We start from the raw sequence: 21,950 nt of genomic DNA, 5'->3' as shown, positions 1-21,950 counted from the left end.
AGCAGCAGTAGGCCATTCGGCCCTTCGAGCCTGCACCGCCATTCAATATGATCATGGCTGATCCTCTATCTCAACACATATTCCCGCTTTTTCCCCATACTGCTTGATACCTTTTGTTTCTAGAAATCTATCTATCTCCCTCTTAAATATATTCAGTGACTTGGCCTCCACAGCCTTCTGTGGTAGAGAATTCCACAGGTTCACCACCCTCTGAGTGAAAACATTTCTCCTCATCTCGGTAACACATAACGTAGGCAAACTCAGCATCCAATTTGTACACAGTAACCTCTCACAAACAGCATACGAGGCAAGCGATCAAACAAACTGTTCTTTTTCTGGCGGTGTTGGTTGACAGAGAGAAGTATTGGTCAGGATATTAGGAGGCGTGACTGCTGTTCACAGCCAACCGCGAGGGGGCAGGTGGGGCCACAGTTTAACGTCTCATCTGAAATTCAGCACCTCCAGCAGTTCAGGGTTCCCTCAGCACTGCCCTGGGCGTGTCAGCCTGGATTATGTGCTCCAGTCCCTGGAGTGGGGCTTGAACCCACAACCTTCTGACTCAGAGGTGAAATTGCTGCCAGTTGCAGAATTAAAGAGGACTTTAGAAGAAAAGTTCTCGCAAAGGGGTTATTAAAATATGGAATATCCATCACGTGGCTACTGAATTGGGGGCTAAAGAGTCATGGCCATTCACTCCGTGAGCGGAAGAAGATGGTTTAAAACAGCCGGGAATGGACACACCACGGCCCCAGGGAATGAACGTTCCTGGTTTAGTTCCGTCGGGGGCTGTTTGTTTGTCAGAGGCAGAGTGGAGCAGGAACTAGTTCCGGAGCATGGAGTGAGTGGGGAAAGGGAGAGGCCATTCTCAGGCTGTGTGTGGACAGTCTCTTGACCTGTGTGAGAACAGCACTGCAGGTGGGGGCTATAAATAGAGCTGGAGCACCAGACCCTGGAACATCGTGAGCAGAGGTGCAGCGAACGAGGGTACGGGGCCCAGAAGAGGCGAGGGCCCAGGGTCAGCACGGGCCCAGCCCACACTGCGATATGTGTGCGCACTAGGTCCGTGCAGTAGAGCAGGTCTCCAGTCGTCCTGGTTAACCCTTGCCACTGGACCAAGACCTAGCTCTGTCGAGCCCGTGTGGTGGCTGGTGTGCAACGGTCACCCCACGTTAAAAAAATCCACACACAGGCATCTTCCACCCCCTCAACTGGAGTTCAGGAACATTGGGTCCTTCATTGAAACATCTGTGAACTCTTGTGGAAGCAAGTCATCCTCGTTCGAGGGACCGCCTGGGATGATGAAAGGGTCATATAAAAGGGAATTGGCTAAGGATTTGAAAAGAAAGACTAGAAAAGGATATGTGAAATGGGATTGGTTGCTCCAGTTGAAGAGCTAGCACAGACATGATGGGCTGAATGGCCTATTTCTGCACGGTAATTTTGGTCATTCTTTGAATGAAGAAAAAATTAAGTTCAACCAGAGAGTCATCACACGAATGGCCTATTGACAAATAAGCTATTGTACCTGAAAAGACGTAGAATCACTTTTCGTGTCCAGTGAGGTAAAGTTTGGTGCTAATCGCCTAACACAGTAAGAAGAAATGATCAACAATCACTTAATTAGAATAACATCTGGTAATTCTGGCTTTCAAAATAACCAAACATCAGTCAGCAACAGTCAGAGAAGAGCTCGTAGCCACAAAGGGATAGAACTCAGGAAGCTTCCTTCAGTCAAGGAGGATGAAATATTACAATAAAATCAAGGGGTACAATCAAAAAGAAAGACTTGCATTTATATAGCACCTTTCATGACCATCGAACATCACAAAACGCTTTACAGCCAATGAAGTACTTTTGAAGTGTAGTCATTGTTGTAATGTGGGAAACGGGGCAGCTAATTTGCGCACAGCAAGCTCCCACACACAGCAATGTGATAACGACCAGATAATCTGTTTTAATGATATTGGTTGAGGGATAAATATTGGCCCCAGGACACCGGGGATAATTCCCTTGCTCTTTTTCAAGTAGTGCCATGGGAATTTTATGTCCACCTGAGAGATCAGACGGGGCCTCGGTTTAATGTCTCATCCGAAAGACGGCACCTCTGACAGTGCAGCACTCCCTCAGCACTGCCCCTCCGACAGTGCAGCACTCCCTCAGTACTGCCCCTCCGACAGTGCAGCACTCCCTCAGCACTGCCCCTCTGACAGTGCAGGACTCCCTCAGCACTGCCCCTCCAACAGTGCAGCGCTCTCTCAGTACTGCCCCTCCGACAGTGCAGCACTCCCTCAGCACTGCCCCTCTGACAGTGCAGGACTCCCTCAGCACTGCCCCTCCAACAGTGCAGCGCTCTCTCAGTACTGCCCCTCCGACAGTGCAGCGCTCTCTCAGTACTGCCCCTCCGACAGTGCAGCACTCCCTCAGCACTGCCCCTCTGACAGTGCAGGACTCCCTCAGCACTGCCCCTCTGACAGTGCAGCGCTCTCTCAGTACTGCCCCTCCGACAGTGCAGCACTCCCTCAGCACTGCCCCTCCGACAGTGCAGCACTGCCTCAGCACTGCCCCTCCGACAGTGCAGCACTCCCTCAGCACTGCCCCTCTGACAGTGCAGGACTCCCTCAGTACTGCCCCTCCGACAGTGCAGGACTCCCTCAGCACTGCCCCTCTGACAGTGCAGCGCTCTCTCAGTACTGCCCCTCCGACAGTGCAGCACTCCCTCAGCACTGCCCCTCCGACAGTGCAGCACTCCCTCAGCACTGCCCCTCCGACAGTGCAATGCTGCCTCAGTAGTGAAACTCCGACAGTGCAGCGCTCCCTCAGTACTGCCCCTCCGACAGTGCAGCGCTCCCTCAGTACTGTCCCTCCGACAGTGCAGCACTCCCTCAGTACTGCCCCTCCGACAGTGCAGCGCTCCCTCAGTACTGCCCCTCCGACAGTGCAGCGCTCCCTCAGTACTGTCCCTCCGACAGTGCAGCGCTCCCTCAGTACTGTTCCTCCGACAGTGCAGCGCTCCCTCAGTACTGCCCCTCCGACAGTGCAGCGCTCTCTCAGTACTGCACTGGAATGCTTGTCAACATTTTAGGTCGTTCAAATATAAGGGGTGATCCCTAAAAGATATCAGAAAGAAAGACTTGCATTTTGCCTTTCATGATCTCAGGATGTCCCAATGTGCTTTACAGCCAATGAAGTACAGTTGTAATCTAGGAATCCTCTGAAAACATGTACACTGACGACACCCAGCTCTACCTCTCTCGACTCCTTCACGCTTTCTAAATTATCAGACTGCTTGTCCAACATGAGTAGAAATTTTCTCCAACTAAATATTGGGAAGCCCAAAGCCATTGTCTTCGGTCTCATCCACAAACTTCATTCCCTAGCCACCCTCTCCCTAGTATCTGTCTGAGGCTGAACCAGACTGTTTGCAAACTTGGTGCTGTATTTGACCCTGAAATGAGCTTTCGACCACATATCAGTGCCATCACTAAGACCACTTATTTCCATCTCCCTAACATCATCCGTCTCTACCCCTGCCTCAGCTCATCTGCTGCTGAAACCCTCATCCATGCCTTTGTTACCTCTAGACTTGACTATTCCAACGCACTCCTGGCTAGCCTCCCACATTCTACCCGCCGTAACCTTGAGGTGATCCAAAACTCGGCAGCCCGTGTCCTAACTCGCACCAAGTCCCGCTCATCCATCACCCCCTGTGCTCACTGACCTACACTGGCTCCCGGGTAAGCAACGCCTCGAATTTTAAATTCTCATCCTTGTTTTCAAATCCCTCCGTGGCCTCAATCCTCCCTGTCTGTAATCTCCTCCAGCCCCACAAACACCCCCCGGCCCCCACGACATATCTGGGCTCCTCCAATTCGGGCATCTTGCGCATCCCCTATTTTAATCACTTCACCATCGGCGGCCATGCCTTCTGTTGCCGAGGCCCTAAGCCCTGGAATTCCCTCCCTGAATCTCTCTATCTCTCTACCTCTCTTTCCTCCTTTAAGATGCTCCTTAAAACCTATGTCTTTGACCAAGCCTTTAGTTATCTGCCCTAACATGGGGTTCGGTGTTGAACTTTGATTGATAACCCCTGTGAAGCGTCTTGGGACATCTAACTACGTTAAGGATGCTATATAAATACAAGTTTTTATTGGAAACACGGCCGCCAATTTGCACACAGCAAGGTCCCACAAACAGCAATATGATAACGACCAGATAATCTGTTTTAGTGATGTTGATTGAGGGATAAATATTGGTCCCAGAACACCGGGGATAACTCCCCTGCTCTTCTTCAAAATAGCACCATGGGATCTTTTACACCCACCTGAGAGAGCAGACAGGGCCTCGGTTTAACGTCTCAACCAAAAGTGGTACCTCCGACAGTGCAGCACTCCCTCAGCACTGCACTGGGAGCGCCGGCCTGGATTTTGTGCTCAAGTCCCTGGAGAGGGGCCTGAACGCACAGCCTTCTGACTTGGACTCGACGGTCTGAGGCTACCCACTGAGGCACGGCTGTGAGCTATACAGTAAAAGATTATAAAATGCACCAAAAAACACAAGCAGGATATAAATAAAGTTGATGAATAATCGCACCTTTTCGATCTGGATCCGCCAGTAGTTCTCTGCAAAACAAAAACAAATTAAAATATTTCCTAATACGGGATAATATAAAAAATAAGTGCCACGTGACACATTATAACCATAAGGTCTCCCAGACATAGCTTGCCCATCAGCAGGAGGACGTCAGCACGCTGCGATATATCAAGCACCTGGCAGCATTTCTGTGGCATCAGCATCATAATCTCTAAAGTGCATGTGGTTTGCGTTTCCACAGCTCTGATGACCGATGGCCGAGCACTGGACGGTTTGACCAAGCCTCCACATTGTTTGAGAGGGGACGGTGTAGGGCCTTATTCCCACCATGGAGCCGAGGCCCGCTCGCTCCAGAGATACCACCAGGTCTGTTTGGGGTGTACTGAGGTCGTGTCTTAAATTCAAAAGTAGAGAAAGAATTGCATTTGTGTAACGCCTTTTACAACCTCGGGATGCCCCAAAGCGCTTTATGGCTAATTAAGTACTTTTTTTGAAGTGTAGTGACTGTTGTAATGTAGGAAACGCAGCAGCTAATTTGCGCACAGCAAGCTCCCACAAACAGCAACGTTTTAGTGACCAGATAATCTGTTTTAGTGATGTTGGTTGAGGGATAAATAGTGGCCGGGGCAATCCCTTACTTGTCTTCAAATGGTGCAGTGGGTCGTTGCCTGAGAGAGCAGACAGGGGCCTCGGTTTAACAGAGAGGATATAAAGCACGGGAGAACGGTGGAGGGAAGCGGTCTAGCCTCTCTCTGCGACGCAGGGAAGAATCTGAAAACAAAAACCTCAAACTGAAAGTGACGTGAGCAGGGTGATGGAGCTCGGGTAATTGCAGCTAAGTGATTATTAAAGTTATTATTGGTAACTAGGGGGAGACATAAAAACAGATGGTAAAAGCTGCGATATATATATGTAAAAAAGGAAGAGATTAGCAAAAGTAAACGTGGGTCCCTTAGAGGCAGAGACTGGAGAAATTATAATGGGGAATAAGGAAATGACAGAGACATTAAACAATTACTTTGTGTATGTCTTCATGGTAGAAGACACAAATAACATTCTGGAAATAGTGGGGAACCAAGGGTCTCGTGAGAATGAGGAACTTAAAAAAAATAGTATTAGTAAAGAAATTGTATTAGAGAAATTAATGGGACTAAAAGCCAACAAATCCCCTGGACCTGATGGTCTACACTCTAGGGGTTTAAAAGAGGTGGCTGCAGAGATAGTGGATGCATTGGTTGTAATATTTCAGAGTGCCCTAGATTCTCGAACAATCCCCGTGGATTGGAAGGTAGAAAATGTAACACTGTTATTCAAGAAAGGAGGGAGAGATAAAACAGGGAATTATAGACAAGTTGAGCCTGACATCAGTTGTAGGGAAAATGCTGGAATCTACTATTAGGGAGGCAGTAACAGGGCACTTGGAAAATTATAATGATTGTGGGCAGAGTCAACATGAATGTAAGAAAGGGAAATTGTGTTTGACAAATCTATTAGAGCTTTTTGAGGTTGTAACCAATGTTCCCTTAAAGCGGTATGGTTGTGCAGCCATGCAGCGCCCCGCTGCTCCCGTGCTGCGCCCTGCTGCTCCCGTGCAGCCACGCAGCGCCCTACTGGTCCCATGCAGTCACGCAGCGCCCAGCTGCTCCCGTGCAGCGATGCGACGCCCTGTTGCTCCCGTGCAACAACGCGGCTCCCTGCTGCTCCCGTGCAGCCACACAGCTCTCTGCAGCTCCCATGCAGCCACGCGGCTCTCTGCTGCTCCCGTGCAACCATGCAGCACCATCCTGTTCTCGTGCAGCCACGCAGCGCCCTGCTGCTCCCATGCCGCTCTCGTGCAGCCATACAGCGTCATGCTGCTCCCATGCAGCCAAGCAGCTCTCTGCTGTTCCTGTGCAGCCACACATCTCTCTGCAGCTCCCGTGCAGCCATGCAGCACCGTGCTGTTCTCGTGCAGCCACGCAGCGCCCTGCTGCTCCCATGCCACCATGCAGCCCATGCTGCTCTTGTGTAGCCATACAGTGCCATGCTGCTCCCATGCAGCCAAGCAGCTTTCTGCTGCTCCTGTGCAGCCACATAACTCTCTGCTGTTCCTTTGCAGCCATGCAGCTCTTTGCTGCTCCCATGCAGCAATGCAGCGCCCTGCTGCTCCCATGCAGCCACACAGCGCCCTGCTACTCCCATGCAGCCAGTGAGCCAGCTTTTAAATAGAGAATCCATCAATACGGCCGTGTGAGCCAAAAACATTAGAGGGAACATTAATTTAACTACTGGGGTAGATAAACGGGAACCAGTGGATGTGGTGCACTTGGATTTTCAAAACGCAATCAATAAGGTACCACACAAGAGGTTATTACACAAAATTAGGACTCTTGGTATTGGGGATAATATATTAGTATGATTGAGGATTGGTTAACGGACAGAAAACAGAGAGTAGGAATAAACGGACTTGGTGTGATGTCTGGCACTGCGGGTCTGGGTGTGTCACGGCAAGCCACATCTACGAGACAACAAAGGATGTTGCACTGTAGACCTGATGCAGAAACGATGGATATCGGAGAACATTGGACATCTTGTGGGGATGAGCGGGGAGAACATCCAACAATCACACTTGATCCTGGATGAGGGCAGAGTTGGTGGGATGAGGGCAGAGTTGGTGGGACTGTCGTTACAGGTGGAAACACTGAGCGAGGTCGTAGGGGCAATACGGGGGCTCACCCAGGCTGTCATTGATGCGAGGAACTCTTTCTGTTCTGCACCAAAATCGAGAGTTGATCCTGAGGTTGATAACAAAGAGCAACCCCGGGCCTTCCACAATGACACATTCTGGCTCTGTCCCAGTTGTAAACCAGCAGCAAGAAACACCCCAACAGAAAAAATCCGGATTAAACCTGGGATTAAGGAGGCCAAAGAAGCAGAAGTCTGCAACTACGGGCACGTGCAGGGGTAGTAGCATCTACTGGGGCAGGATTGGCGCGCAGCGCTGAGGACGAGGATAGATGGCTTGTTTGTTTGTTTTCTGGTTGGTCTGGTTGGTTTTTATAATGTTTGCTACTGTAATCATTAAAGTTTCTAAGGTTTTAATATGTCATATTAAATTACCACTGTGCTGTACAAGTATTTAATAAACACATTGATTTTGAACTTTTAAACTGATTCCTGCACTTCATTTCTTAATGCTGCACTCAAACGTATTATGGGATAAAGGGACGGACACAACATGCAAAATGGCCTCAAACCTTGGAACATATTACTTTAAATGATACAGGGGCAGGTTCCACTACTAAGGTGTTCATGGATCCTAACTTTTTTTGGGTCACTGATACATGCAATGCAGGACCATGGTGCATGTATCAGTGACCCTGACCCAGTGTTATAAGATCCAGGAACAACTTTGTACAGGAACATGCAAATTTAATATCTCCACAAATATATTGTGCATTATTTCCACCTAAGCACTGCAACACTCCATTTAAACATTAAAGATTTGTGGTGGGATTATTTAATAATGATGTAATGTCCAGTCTTTATTAGAAATCACTGCTGCTTTCCCATGAGCCTGGAATGTCTTGCACTGTCTTCTGTGTGTAGACCTTCAGCCTGGGATAGTACCGGGCCGTGTGGGTGTAGACCTTCGGCCTGGGATAGCAGCAGGCCGTGTGGGTATAGGACCTTCGGAGTTAGGATAGTACCAGGGCTGTGTGGGTATAGGACCTTCGGCCTGGGATAGTACCGGGCCATGTGTGTGTAGACCTTCGGCCTGGGATAGTACCGGGCCGTGTGGGTGTAGACCTTCGGCCTGGGATAGTACCGGGCCATGTGGGTGTAGACCTTCAGCCTGGGATAGTAGCGGGCCGTGTGGGTGTAGACCTTCGGCCTGGGATAGTACCGGGCCATGTGGGTGTAGACCTTCAGCCTGGGATAGTAGCGGGCCGTGTGGGTGGAGGACCTTCAGCCTGGGATAGTAGCGGGCCGTGTGGGTGGAGGACCTTCAGCCTGGGATAGTATCGGGCCGTGTGGCCTGGGATAGTACCGGGGCCATGTGCGTGTAGACCTTCGGCCTGGGATAGTACCGGGCCATGTGTGTGTAGACCTTCGGCCTGGGATAGTACCGGGCCGTGTGGGTGTAGACCTTCGGCCTGGGATAGTACTGGGCCGTGTGGGTGGAGGACCTTCAGCCTGGGATAGTACCGGGCCGTGTGGGTGTAGACCTTCGGCCTGGGATAGTACCGGACCATGTGGGTGTAGACCTTCAGCCTGGGATAGTAGCGGGCCGTGTGGGTGGAGGACCTTCAGCCTGGGATAGTATCGGGCCGTGTGGCCTGGGATAGTACCGGGGCCATGTGCGTGTAGACCTTCGGCCTGGGATAGTACTGGGCCGTGTGGGTGTAGACCTTCAGCCTGGGACAGTACTGGGCCGTGTGGGTGTAGACCTTCGTCCTGGGATAGTACCGGGGCCATGTGGGTGTAGACCTTCGGCCTGGGATAGTAGCGGGGCCGTGTGGGTGTAGACCTTCGGCCTGGGATAGTACCGGGCCGTGTGGATGTAGACCTTCGGCCTGGGATAGTACCGGGCCGTGTGGGTGTAGACCTTCGGCCTGGGATAGCAGCGGGCCATGTGGGTGTAGACCTTCGGCCTGGGATAGTACCAGGCCGTGTGGGTGTAGACCTTCGGCCTGGGATAGTACCGGGCCGTGTGGGTGTAGACCTTCGGCCTGGGATAGCAGCAGCTGCAGTCGAGGAGGAGAAATGGCAGAAGGCTGCCCTTGCTGTTCACAGAAGAAAACTTCATTTTTGGGGAAAACCTGGTGGATGTTTCGGAAGATGGAGCCTGGTGGATTAACTTTGAAGAATTTTGGGAAACATCGACGGAAAAATTTAATTTTTTTTATTTTATGGCAGTTTAACATCGCAGGAGCAGCATTGTTAAGTTTTCATTTAACATTTTTATTTTTATACTTACTTACAGGCAATGTAGTATTTTTAATGGTACTGAAAGTTAAAGTATTAGTGAGGGGATCCATTCGGCCGGGGATAAGAGTGGGCCAGTGCGGGTTTCTCCAACTGAAGCTAAGGCTTTTTTCTACGGTGATTATAGGGTCTGTGTGTCCGGGTTAAACATTTTCCATGGGTGGAAACTTGGCCTTAAGCCCAGAATTGGCGCGGGAACCTTCCTCACAGGTACACCAGCGCCAGAATGTATGGCGCCAGAATGTATGGCGCTGGTAGTACACGCTGACGCCCCAACACGGGGGAATCTTTGAACTGGGTTTCGGCGTCAAAAAACTCACTGGGCACCGATTAAACGGCGCACAGTGCTGGGGGAAATTTGGGCCCACGCCCCCTGGTTCTAAACTCCTCCATGAGGGGAAACATCCTCTCTGCATTCAACCTGTCGAGCCCCCTCAGAATCTTATGTTTCAATAAGATCACCTCATTCTTCTAAACTCCAATGAGTATAGGCCCAACCTGCTCAACCTTTCTTCATAAGACATCCCCTTCATCTCTGGAATCAACCTCGTGAACCTTCTCTGAACCGCCTCCAATGCAAGTATATCCTTCCTTAAATACGGAGACCAAAACTGTACACAGTACTCCAGGTGTGGTCTCACCAATACCCTGTACAGTTGTAGCAGGACTTCTCTGCTTTTATACTCTATCCCCCTTGCAATAAAGGCCAACATTCCATTGGCCTTCCCGATTACTTGCTGTACCTACATACTAACTGTGTGTTTCATTTACAAGACGAGAAAGGAAAGCAAAACTAGAACACCAAATGGTCAAGAGGACCAGCAGTTTGTCTTAAAAAATGTACCGTACCGATTTGGGAGTAGAATGTTCTCCTGCACTGTGCTCGAATATGATGAAGTTGGAACCATCTGAAAGTTCAGAATTCCTCCTAAGAGAATCAGAAACATGTGAAAGGCCGTTCATTGCGACTGAATCGATTTCATGCTGCTCCTCAAACACAATTCACAGAGCAGCCAGAGAAGGGTTATTAAAAGTTATTGTAACTCTGCAAGAAGCATCAAACACCTCTCCAAACAAATCGCATGATCTATTCCATTCAACCAATTGAATCAGAGAATAAGTAAATGGCAGAAACGTTAAACAAATATTTTGTATCTGTCTTCACATTAGAAGGTGCAAAAAGCTTACCTAAAACAGTGGGTAACTAAGGGTCTAATGAGGGCGAGGAACTTAATATAATTAATATAAGTAGAGAAAAAGTACTAGAGAAACTAATGGGACTAAAAGCTGACAAGTCCCCTGGACCTGACGGCCCACATCCTAGGGTTCTAAAAGAGGTGGCTGCAGAGATAGTGGGTGCATTGGTTGTGGTCTTCCAAAATTCCCTAGATTTTAGAACGGGCCCAGCAGATTGGAAGGTAGCAAATCTAACCCACTGTTCAAGAAAGGAGGGAGAGAGAAAACAGGGAACTACAGGCCAGTTAGCCTGACAGCAGTCATCGGGAAAATGCTGGAATCCATTGTTAAGGAAATGGTATCAGGTCACTTCGACAATCATAACATGACTAGGCAGAGTCAACATAGTTTTATGAAAGGGAAATCGTGTTTGACAAATTTATTCGAGTTTTTTGAGGCTGTAACTAGCAGGGTAGATAAAGGGGGAACCAGTGGATGTAGTATATTTGGATTTCCAAAAGGCATTCGATAAGCTGCCACATAAAAGGTTATTACACAAGATAAGGGCTCATGGGATTGGAGGTAATGTATTAGCATGGATAGAGGATTGGTTAACGGACAGAAAACAGAGATTAGAGTTAAACGGGTCTTTTTCAGGTTGGCAGGCTGTAACTAGTGGGGTGCCGCAAGGGTCAGTGCTGGAGCCTCAGCTATTTACAATCTATATTAATGACCTAGATGAAAGGACCGAGTGTAATGTATCCAAGTTTGCTGAGGATACAAAGCTAGGTGGGACAGTAAGCTGTGAGGAGAACACAAAGTGTCTGCAAAGAGATATAGATAGACCAAGTGAGTGGGCAGTAAGGTGGCAGATGGAGTACAATGTGGGGAAATGTGAGGTTATTCACTTTGGTAGGAAGAATAGAAAAACAGAATATTTATTAAATGGTGAGAAACTTTTCAATGTTGGTGTTTAGAGAGATTTGGGTGCCCTTGTGCAAGAAACACACAAAGCTAGCGTGCAGGTGCAGCAAGCCACAAGGAAGGCAAATGGCATGTTGCCCTTTGTTGCTAGAGGGTTGGAGTATAAGAGTGAGGAAGTCTTGCTACAATTGTAAAGGGCCTTGGTGAGACCACACCTGGAGTACTGTGCACAGTTTTGGTCTCCTTATACTTGCCTTGGAGGCTGTACAACGGGGGTTCACTAGATTGATTCCTGGGATGAGAGGGCTTCTCTGCCCCAGAGGGCTGTGGATGCTGAGTCTCTGAATATATTCAAGGCGGAGATCGGTAGATTTTTGGAATCTAGGGGAATCAAGGGATATGGCGATCGGGCGGGAAAGTGGAGTTGAGGTCGATGATCTGCCATGATCTTATTGAATGATGGAGCAGGCTCAAGGGGCCGTATGGCCGACTCCTGCTCCTATTTTTTATGTTCTTATGAATCCAATAAACAGGCAACAGCAACATCTTGTATTTATATGGTGCCTGTAATGTAGTAAAATGTCCCAAGGCACTTGATAGGAGCGTGATCAGTCAAGATTCGAGCCACATAAGGAGATATTGGAGTTCTTTGATGAAGTAACCGAGAGAGTTGATGAAGGTGGTGCAGTAAATGTTGCATATATAGACTTTCAAAAGGCATGTGATAAAGTACCGCATAACAGACTTAGTCAGAAATAGAAGCACGTGGGTTTAAAGGGACGATGGTAACTTGGGTACGTGATTGGCTAAGCGATAGGAGGCAGGGAGCAGTGGTGAATGGAAGGTATTCTAACCGGAAGGAAGTATGCAGTGGGGTTCCCCCTGGGGTCGGTATTGGGACCATGGGCTAGAACCTCCAGTTTGAGCTTATCGCCCAACAATGGGCGTTATTTCCAGTGTGGGCGGTAAAAAAGGGTTTCAGATCGCCGGCTTCTCGCCCATTTTCAAAACATCTAATTTACATTTTTGAAAATAGGCGTTACCGCGAGCGGTATCAAATGGGTGGTAGCGTTAAATTTTTTGACCTTCTGCCGTAAAGTGTGGCCGTCCTTAGCAACGGCATAGCAACGCTCGATTCCCGCAATTTAGGAGGTCAAGGGTCATCAAGACATGCGCAGAAGAGGAGACAGAGAGAGAGGGAGCTCAGAAGCACTGAAAGCGTGTGTGGCTGTGGTGTGTGCTTGTCTAGCTGTTGTGGGAGGCATGACGGAGATTCACCAGTAGCAAAAAGCTTACTAAGCACCAAGAACATAGTTGGCACCGAGTTTTTGTCCAACAAATAAGATATAACATGGAAGGGATGGAGGAGGCCCTGGAGCTGGTAGCCAGGAACAGTGGTGGCAGAGGGCTCCCAGTGGTCCCAGAGCGCAGCACTCCACCCCTAGGTCCTGCACCACCACTGCGAATGACAGATGAGAGCAAGGACCAAGATCCTGCTTCTGCATCAGAGAATGTTGCCCCCTCGGCACCCCCCCCCTCTCCTGTACCCGTGCACCCATCGCATCTGTCTTCATCCCTCCCAATGAGGAGCTCCTCAGCCGTGGAGCGAGGAGGGGAAGGGATAGAGGTGGGGAGAAGAAAGAGATGGGGGAAGGAAAGTGAGGTGCATGTGCACAGGTGCTGGCTGTGTTATATCTCCATCTGGGTGTATGCAATTTGTTGCAATGTATGGGGGCTGGGGACCACGCTCCTGCTTTGCCTTTGTATTCTGTGTTGCTGGACATGTTGAACATGTGATTTATGTCAATGGTGGGAAAAGTGGGGTGTGGGCGGGGGTTGGGTATTATTGCCTGTGTCACTTATTATTTCAGGCTAATGTTGGTATTAAACTTTTGTCACTGAACATAACCTTGTTGCACATTGTCTCAGATAGCTGGACCGTTACACATTGGTGATTCCTTACTGTGAAAGGGTTAAATACAACTCAACATCAATCAACGTAAACTTTAACTGGCACCAAGGTGATGGGCACCATTGATGTCTGAGCTGCACACACACAGCAGTGTGTCAGCGTTGTCACTCACATCAGCGCTCTTTCAGGCAAATCTTTCCGATATCAGCTCCTCACGTAAGAGTGGGATTTAACAAATGCCAGTCACACTGCTGGCGTCCGTCCCGGTTAGTTCCACTTTGTGTGGGCGGTTTTTTGAGCGGGCGATATTGTGGGTGATATGTGTGCGAGGTGGTGAAATTGACCATGGGCGATCTCCATGGTCCTAGTTTGGGTAAATATGCTCTTTACGACAAAAAACAGCCATGGGCGTTATTATTGAATCTCGGCGTTAAGTCCGTGAGGAAAGTAACGCTGGTCGATAATATGGGCGTTGAATTCGCCCATTCTGCTGATTCTGCCCCAAAAAAGTGGGCAGGCGGTAATATTTTTTCTCGGCCTTAAGCCCATGGAGAAAATAACGCTCAGCGATCAGTCTCCTAAAAAAGCCCGTCAGTTTCCATTTTGTGCCAGATTGGGCAATATATGGGCGTTATACATCATTTCAGCGGTTAAATGGGCGTTAAGCATGCAAAAACAGTGGAGGTTCTGGCCCCATAGCTTTTCTTGTTGTATATAAATGACCTGGACATGCGTATAGGGACTATAATTTCAAAGTTTGCGGGTGATACAGTAAATAGTGAGGCGGATAGAAGCAGATTTCAGGATTACAGACAGACTGGTGAAATGGGCAGGCACATGGCAGATGCAATTTAATGCGGATAGGTGTGAAGTGATGCACTGGGAGAAACAACATGGAGAGGGCGGTACAATCGAAATGGTTCTATTTTGAGGGGCTTGGTGTAAGGGCAGAGGGCCCTGGGGCTGAATATTCACAAACCTGTGAAGGTGGCAGAGCAAGGTGATGAGGCAGTTGAGAAAGCGTGTGGGATACTTGGCTTTGTAAATAGGGGCAGTGGTTGAAAAACAAGCAAGTCACGCTAAACCTTTACAGATCGCTGGTTAGGCCCCAGCCGGAGTATTGTCCACAATTCTGGGCTCCATATTTTAGGAAGGATGTCCAGGCCCTGGAGAGGTTACGGAGGAGGTTTACCAGGATGATGACCAGGGATGAGGGAGTTCAATTACGTGGAGAGACTGGAGAAGCTGGGATTGTTCTCCTTAGAGCAGAGAAGGTTAAAGGGAGATTTAATAGAGCTTTTTAAAATCATGAGGAGTTTTGATAGAGTATGTCATGTATCCTACTATGTTAGTACTATCACAAGGTGTGCCACCAGAGGGCACGGCAGTGGAAGACTTGTAGGTTACCTGTACAGGTGTGCCTGGCCTAGTATAAAAGGCAGGCCACCAGGTGTGATCCTCACTCTGGAGTTAACAAATAAAGGACTAAGGTCACTACAGTTCAAGTACAACACATTGCCTCATGGAGTCATTGTTCGAGCATCTAAGGACATAACAAAGTAGGGATAAACTGTTCCCTCTGGCAAATGGGTTGGTAACCAGAGGTCATCGATTTAAAATAATTGCCAAAAGAACTAAAGGAGAAATGAGGAGAGACTGTTTCACACAGAGGGTCGTTGTGATCTGGAACAGGCTGCCTGAAAGGATGGTGGAATCAGATTCAATAGTAACTTTCAAAAGGGAATTAGATAAATATTTGAAAAGGAAAGATTCACAAGGCTATGAGAGAATGGGACTAAATTGGACAGCTCTTTCAAAGAGCCGGTACAGGCACGACGGGCCAAATGGCCTCATGCTGTGCTGTAAGATTCGATATTAGAAAAGCAAAATACTGCGGATGGTGGAAATCTGAAATAACAGAAAATGTTGGAAATACTCAGCAAATCAGGCAGTGTCTGTGGAAAGCGAAAGATAGGGTGAGCCTTTTGAAAGGTGTTCGACCTGAAACGTTAACTCAGTTTCTCTCACCATGTTGCCTGACCCGCTGTGTATTTCCAGCAATTTCTGCTTTTATTAAGGAGATATTAGGACAGGTGATCAGGGATGTGCAAGAGTCTAGAATTGGAGCAGAGCAGAGATCTTGATGGTGGAGTTGCAGGGCTGGAGCAGATTACAGAGATAGGGAGGGGCGAGGCCATGGAGGGATTTGAAAACAAGGATGAGAATTTTAAAAATCGAGGCGTTGCCGGACCGGGAGCCAATGTAGGTCAGCGGGCACAGGGATGATGGGTAAACAGGACTTGGTGCAAGTTAGGACACAGGCAGCGAGCACAGGGGATGATGGGTGAGTGGGACTTGGTGAGAGTCAGCAGAGTTTTGGATGACCTCAAGTCTACAGAAGATGGGAGACCAGCCAAGAGAGCATTGGAACAGTCTAGTCTAGAGGTAACAAAAGCATGGATAAGGATTTCAGAAGCAGATGATCTGAGGCAGGGGCGGAGTCGGGCGATGTTAAGGAGGTGGAAGATTGCAGTCTTGGATATACGGTCAGAAGCTCAGCTCAGGGTCGAATAGGACGGCAAGATTGCGAATGGTCTGGTTCAGCCCCAGACAGTGACCAGCGAGAGGGATGCGGTCGGTGGCTAGGGAACAGAGTTTGTAGCGGGGACCGATTACAATGGCTTCGGTCTTCCCAATAATTAATTGGAGGAAATTTCTGCTCATTCAGTACTGGATGCTGGACATGAGGAGTGACAAAAATCGGCTGTGTGATTGATAATGAAGAAGAAAACTGCGGACTGCAGGGAGATATCAATGAACTGGTCAGGTGGGCAGAACAGTGGCAAATGGAATTTAATCCGGAGAAGTGTGAGGTAACATAGAAACATAGAAAATAGGTGCAGGAGTAGGCCATTCGGCCCTTCGAGCCTGCACCACCGTTCAATAAGATCATGGCTGATCATTCACCTCAGTATCGCTTTCCTGCTTTCTCTCCATGCCCCTTGATCCCTTTAGTTGTAAGGGCCATATCTAACTCCCTCTTGAATATATCTAACGAACTGGCATCAACAACTCTCTGCGGTAGAGAATTCCACAGGTTAACAGCTCTCTGAGTGAAGAAGTTTCTCATCATCTCGGTCCTAAATGGTTTACCCCTTATCCTTAGACTGTGACCCCTGGTTCTGGACTTTACCAACATCGGGAACATTCTTCCTGCATCTAACCTGTCCAGTCCTGTCAGAATTTTATATGTTTCTATGAGATCCCCTCTCATTTTTCTAAACTCCAGTGAATACAGGCCCAGTCAATCCAGTCCTGTCATCCCGGGAATCAGTCTGGTGAACCTTTGCTGCACTCCCTCAATAGCAAGAATGTCCTTCCTCAGATTAGGAGACCAAAACTGAACACAATATTCCAGGTGAGGCCTCACCAAGGGCTCTGTACAACTGCAGTAAGACCTCCCTGCTCCTATACTCAAATCCATTTGGGGAGGGCTAACAAGAAAAGGGAATACACATTAAATGTTGAGACACTGAGAAGTGTAGAGGAACAAAGCAACCTTAGAGTGCAGGTCCATAGATCCCTGAAGGTAGCAGGCTAGGTAGATAAACTGGTGAAGAAGCATACGGAATGCTTGCCTTTATTAGCCGAGGCATAGAATACAAGAACGGGGGGGGGTTATGCTTGAACTGTCTAAAACACTAGTTCGACCACAGCTGGAGTACTGCGTGCAGTTCTGGTCACCGCATTACAGGAAAGATGTGATTGCACTGGAGAGGGTACAGAGGAGATTTACGAGGATATTGCCTGGTTTGGAAAATTTTAGCTATAAGGACAGATTGGATAGGCTGGGCTTGTTTTCCTTAGAACAGAGGAGGCTGAGGGGTGACCTTATTGAGGTATATAAAATTATGAGGGGCCTAGATAGAGTGTGTCATGTATTCAACTATCATTGTAACCCATGTATAAGCTGACCTAAGTTGTACACCTTGAGAACATTGACCACAAGGGGGTGAACTTGTGGGAGACACTCCTAATCTGGACTTTCAGGTATAAAAGGGGAAGCTCCACCCACCTTCATCACTTGAGGGATTGGTAATAAAGGTAACTGGTCACAGAGTGACCATCTCTCAAATATGGGCCTCGTGTGCATTTATACTGTATAGTAAGGACATATCATTGGCGACGAGAAACTGGGATTTAAACCACGCAAGCATGGCCACTAGCAGCACAGAAGAGAGGTACTGTGTTGGTTATGATTGGGACGACTTTATTGAGAGACTACAGCAAAGTTTTGTCACTAAGGAATGGTTGGGACAGGATTCGGCCGACAAACGCAGGGCTCATCTCCTGACGGTTTGTGGATCCAGAATGTACTCCCTGATAAAGGTCCTTCTAGCGCCAGAGAAGCCGGCGGACAAGACGTTCGAAGAACTCAGTAAGTTGATTGGGGAACACCTGAAACAGGCGAGCAACATGCACATAACGAGACACCGGTTTTACACGCACCGGCGGCGAGAAGGGCAAAGCGTTTCAGACTTTGTGGCAGATCTCCGGCGACTGGTGAGCCTATGTAAGTTCCCAGATGCATGCAGAGCGGAGATGCTGCGAGACTTTTTTATTGAGGACATCGGGCACGCTGGGGTTTTCAGGAAACTGCGGCACACAGTTCTCTAGGCAGACAAGGGCAATCGGATATGCCCCAGCATGTAGTCAAGCCCAAAGGGGGAATTCAACTGAGACAATGGCTAGCTGAACGGCGATTCATGCCATCGCAATGGACAATGCGGCCAGTAATGGGGCCATCAACACCTGTTAATGGTGCGCTTAAGGACAGTTACAGAGACAGTCAGAGACGATCGACTGGTAATGGACCTTTTGTTTCCAACAATGGGGCCTCCAGCTCATGCTGGAGGTGTGGAGGCAAACACCCAGCCAGAGCTTGCAGATATCAGCAATATACCTGCAGAAACTGCAACGTCAGCGGTCACTTGGTGCATATGTGCAGGAAGCCTGCAGCCAGGTTGATGTACGAGGAGGACGGGCCTGATGTAAGTCCTATGAGGCCAAATGAATACTGGGGGAAATCGCTGGAAGCTGAAGTTCAGCGAGTTCATGTGGAGCACATATACAGTTCATATACCAGGACTCCACCGATAATGATGGAAGTGCTCCTCAATGGCATCCCAGTATCAATGGAGCTAGACACGGGGACCAGCCAGTCCCTGATGGGTATCAAACAGTTTGAAAAGTTGTGGGTGTCCAAAATTATTGCCGATTGACACACAGCTACGGACTTACACAAAGCAGATCATTCCGGTGCTAGGCAGCGCCACGGTAGTCGTGACCCACAAAGATTTGGAGAACAGGTTGCCACTCTGGATTGTCCCGGGGGACGGTCCCGCACTACTGGGGAGGAGTTGGCTTGCTGTCATGAACTGGAAATGGGGCGATGTCAATGCAATTTCCTCTGTGGAGTGAGTATCATGCTCACAGATCCTGGACAAATTTGACTCACTATTTCAACCCGGCATTGGCACTTTCATGGGGACCAAGGTAATGATTCACATAAACCCGGGCGCCAGGCCAGTACACCACAAGGCCAGAGCGGTGCCGTACGTGATGTGGGAAAAGATAGAATGCGAATTGGACCGCCTGCTGAGGGAAGGCATCATCTCGCCAGTCGAATTCAGTGACTGGGCGAGCCCGATTGTGCCGGTGCTCAAGGCGGATGGGTCGGTCAGGATATGTGGCGATTACAAGGCCACCATCAATCGGGTGTCACTCCAAGACCAGTACCCGCTACCGAGAGCAGAGGATCTCTTTGCGATGCTATCCGATGGCAAACCTTTTTCAAAATTGGACCTGACCTCAGCTTACATGACCCAGGAGCTGACGAGTGAGTCGAAGAAGCTGACCACCATCACGACACACAAGGGGTTGTTTGAGTATAACAGATGTCCGTTCGGGATTCGCTCGGCCGCCGCGATCTTCCAACGAAATATGGAAAGCCTCCTCAAGTCGATTCCAAGGACGGTGGTTTTTCAAGACGACATCCTCATCACGGGTAGCGATACTGAAGAACACCTCCACAACCTGGAGGAGGTGCTACGCAGATTGGACCGGGTAGGGCTGCAACTGAAAAAGGCGAAGTGTGTCTTCTTAGCTGCAGAGGTAGAATTCCTGGGGATGAGGGTAGCAGCAGACGGGATCAGACCTACTGCGTCCAAAACGGAAGCGATCCAGAGAGCACCCAAACCCCGTAACACGACAGAGCTGCGTTCATTCCTGGGGCTCCTGAACTATTTTGGTAACTTTCTTCCCAAATTGAGCACGCTGCTAGAGCCGCTACACGTGCTCCTACGCAAAGGTCGTGAATGGGTCTGGGAGGACAGCCAGGAAAGGGCTTTTGATAGAGCACGCAACTTGTTATGCTCCAACAAACTGTTAATGTTATATGACCCGTGTAAGAAACCTGTTCTAACGTGCGATGCGTCGTCCTATGGGGTAGGGTGTGTGTTGCAGCATGTGAATGCCAATGGTTAGTTACAGCCGGTAGCTTATGCCTCCAGAAGTCTGTCCCAGGCAGAAAGGGGCTACTGGATGGTAGAAAAGGAGGCGCTAGCATGTGTATATGCAGTAAAAAAAATGCATCAGTACCTGTTTGGCAGGAAATTTGAGCTGGAGACAGATCACAAACCCCTAACGTCCCTTTTGGCTGACAACAAGGCCATAATGGCAAATGCATCGGCCCGCATACAGAGGTGGGCACTCATGTTAGCCACCTATGACTACACAATTTGGCACAGACCGGGCACCGAAAACTGCGCCGATGCGCTCAGCAGGCTCCCACTAGCCACCACTGAGGGGGCAACTGAGCATGATGCTGAGATGGTCATGGCTATTGAAGCTTTCGAAAGCGAAGGCTCACCTGTGACAGCCCGTCAGATTAAAGTCTGGACAAATAAAGACCTGCTACTGTCTTTAGTTAAGAAATGTGTCCTGAATGGGGACTGGGCAGTCACGTACAGGGCATGCCCTGAGGAATTTATACCGTTTCATAGGCGCAAGGATGAACTCTCGATTCAGGCCGATTGCCTACTGTGGGGAAACCATGTAGTCATGCCCCAGAGGGGCAGAGAGATGTTTATCAGAGAGCTTTACAATGAGCACCCGGGCATTGTCATGATGACACGTTTGGTGGCCAGGGATAGATGCAGACCTGGAACTTTGTGTTCGCAGGTGCAACACGTGTGCCCAGCTGGGCAACACACCCAGGGAAGCCCCCCTTAGCCCCTGGTCCTGGCCCACCAAGCCATGGTCACGCATCCATGTGGACTACGCAGGTCCTTTCATGGGAAAAATGTTTTTAGTTGTAGTAGACGCCTACTCCAAATTGATTGAGTGTGCCATTTTTAATTCAAGCACATCCTCTGCCACGGTAAAAAGTCTACGGGCAATGTTCACCACCCATGGTCTACCAGATGTCTTGGTCAGCGACAATGGCCCGTGCTTCACAAGCACTGAATTCCAGGACTTCATGGCAGGCAATGGAATTAACCATGTCAGAATGGCACCGTTCAAGCCGGCCTCAAACGGCCAGGCGGAACGAGCAGTGCAGATAATCAAACAGGGGATGCTCAGACTCCAAGGGGGTTCCCTACAAAGCCACTTATCACGACTCCTGTTGGCCAATAGATCCCGACCACACTCGCTCACAGGGGTTCCACCCGCAGAGCTGCGAATGAAAAGGACACTCAAAACCAGGTTATCCCTTATACACCCTACTATGAAAGAAATTGTTGAGAGCAGGCGTCAGTCACAATGTGACTACCATGACAGAAATGCGAGGGCGCGATGTATTGATGTCAATGACCCTGTTTTTGTCCTTAATTACGCTGCAGGGCCCAAATGGCTCGCAGGCACTGTGATTGCCAAAGAGGGAAATAGGATTCTGGTAGTTAAACTTACCAATGGACAAATGTGCCGCAAACACATGGATCAAACTAAAAGGAGGTTCAGCAACCCCATAGAAGAAGCAGAGGAAGAACACGATGTAGAGTTCACTCCACCACAGGTGACCGAACACTGGAACCAAGTGGAGGAGAGCCCAGTCACTGTGGGCAGTCTGGACAGGCCTGAGGCACCGTAAACAGCAGACACTCAGGCCAGCGCCCAACAACCAGAGCCCCAACTCAGGCGCTCTACAAGGGAGCGTAAACCACCAGAGAGACTCAACCTGTGATCCCAATAAGACTTTGGGGGGAAGGTGATGTCATGTATTCAACTGTCATTGTAACCCATGTATAAGCTGACCTAAGTTGTACACCTTGAGAACATTGACCACAAGGGGGTGAACTTGTGGGAGACACTCCGAACC

The 21,950-nt window shown here is 49.0% G+C and overlaps 1 protein-coding gene across 1 annotated transcript in view; it reads right to left on the bottom strand.

The window, feature by feature from the left end:
- eif2ak2 (eukaryotic translation initiation factor 2-alpha kinase 2) overlaps positions 1 to 21,950 on the bottom strand; it is a 140,408-nt gene that overhangs the window by 20,237 nt on the left and 98,221 nt on the right. The window contains exons 11-13 of the mRNA XM_070884643.1: positions 10,408 to 10,486; positions 4,591 to 4,619; positions 1,526 to 1,583 (exon numbers count right to left, since the gene is read on the bottom strand). Coding sequence (XP_070740744.1) covers positions 1,526 to 1,583; positions 4,591 to 4,619; positions 10,408 to 10,486 — 166 coding nt within the window. The remainder of the gene's footprint in view (positions 1 to 1,525; positions 1,584 to 4,590; positions 4,620 to 10,407; positions 10,487 to 21,950) is intronic.

Source organism: Pristiophorus japonicus, chromosome 7 (assembly GCF_044704955.1).
Source record: "Pristiophorus japonicus isolate sPriJap1 chromosome 7, sPriJap1.hap1, whole genome shotgun sequence".
Lineage (NCBI taxonomy): Eukaryota > Metazoa > Chordata > Chondrichthyes > Pristiophoridae > Pristiophorus > Pristiophorus japonicus.
This window is presented reverse-complemented; position numbering and strand designations above follow the sequence as displayed.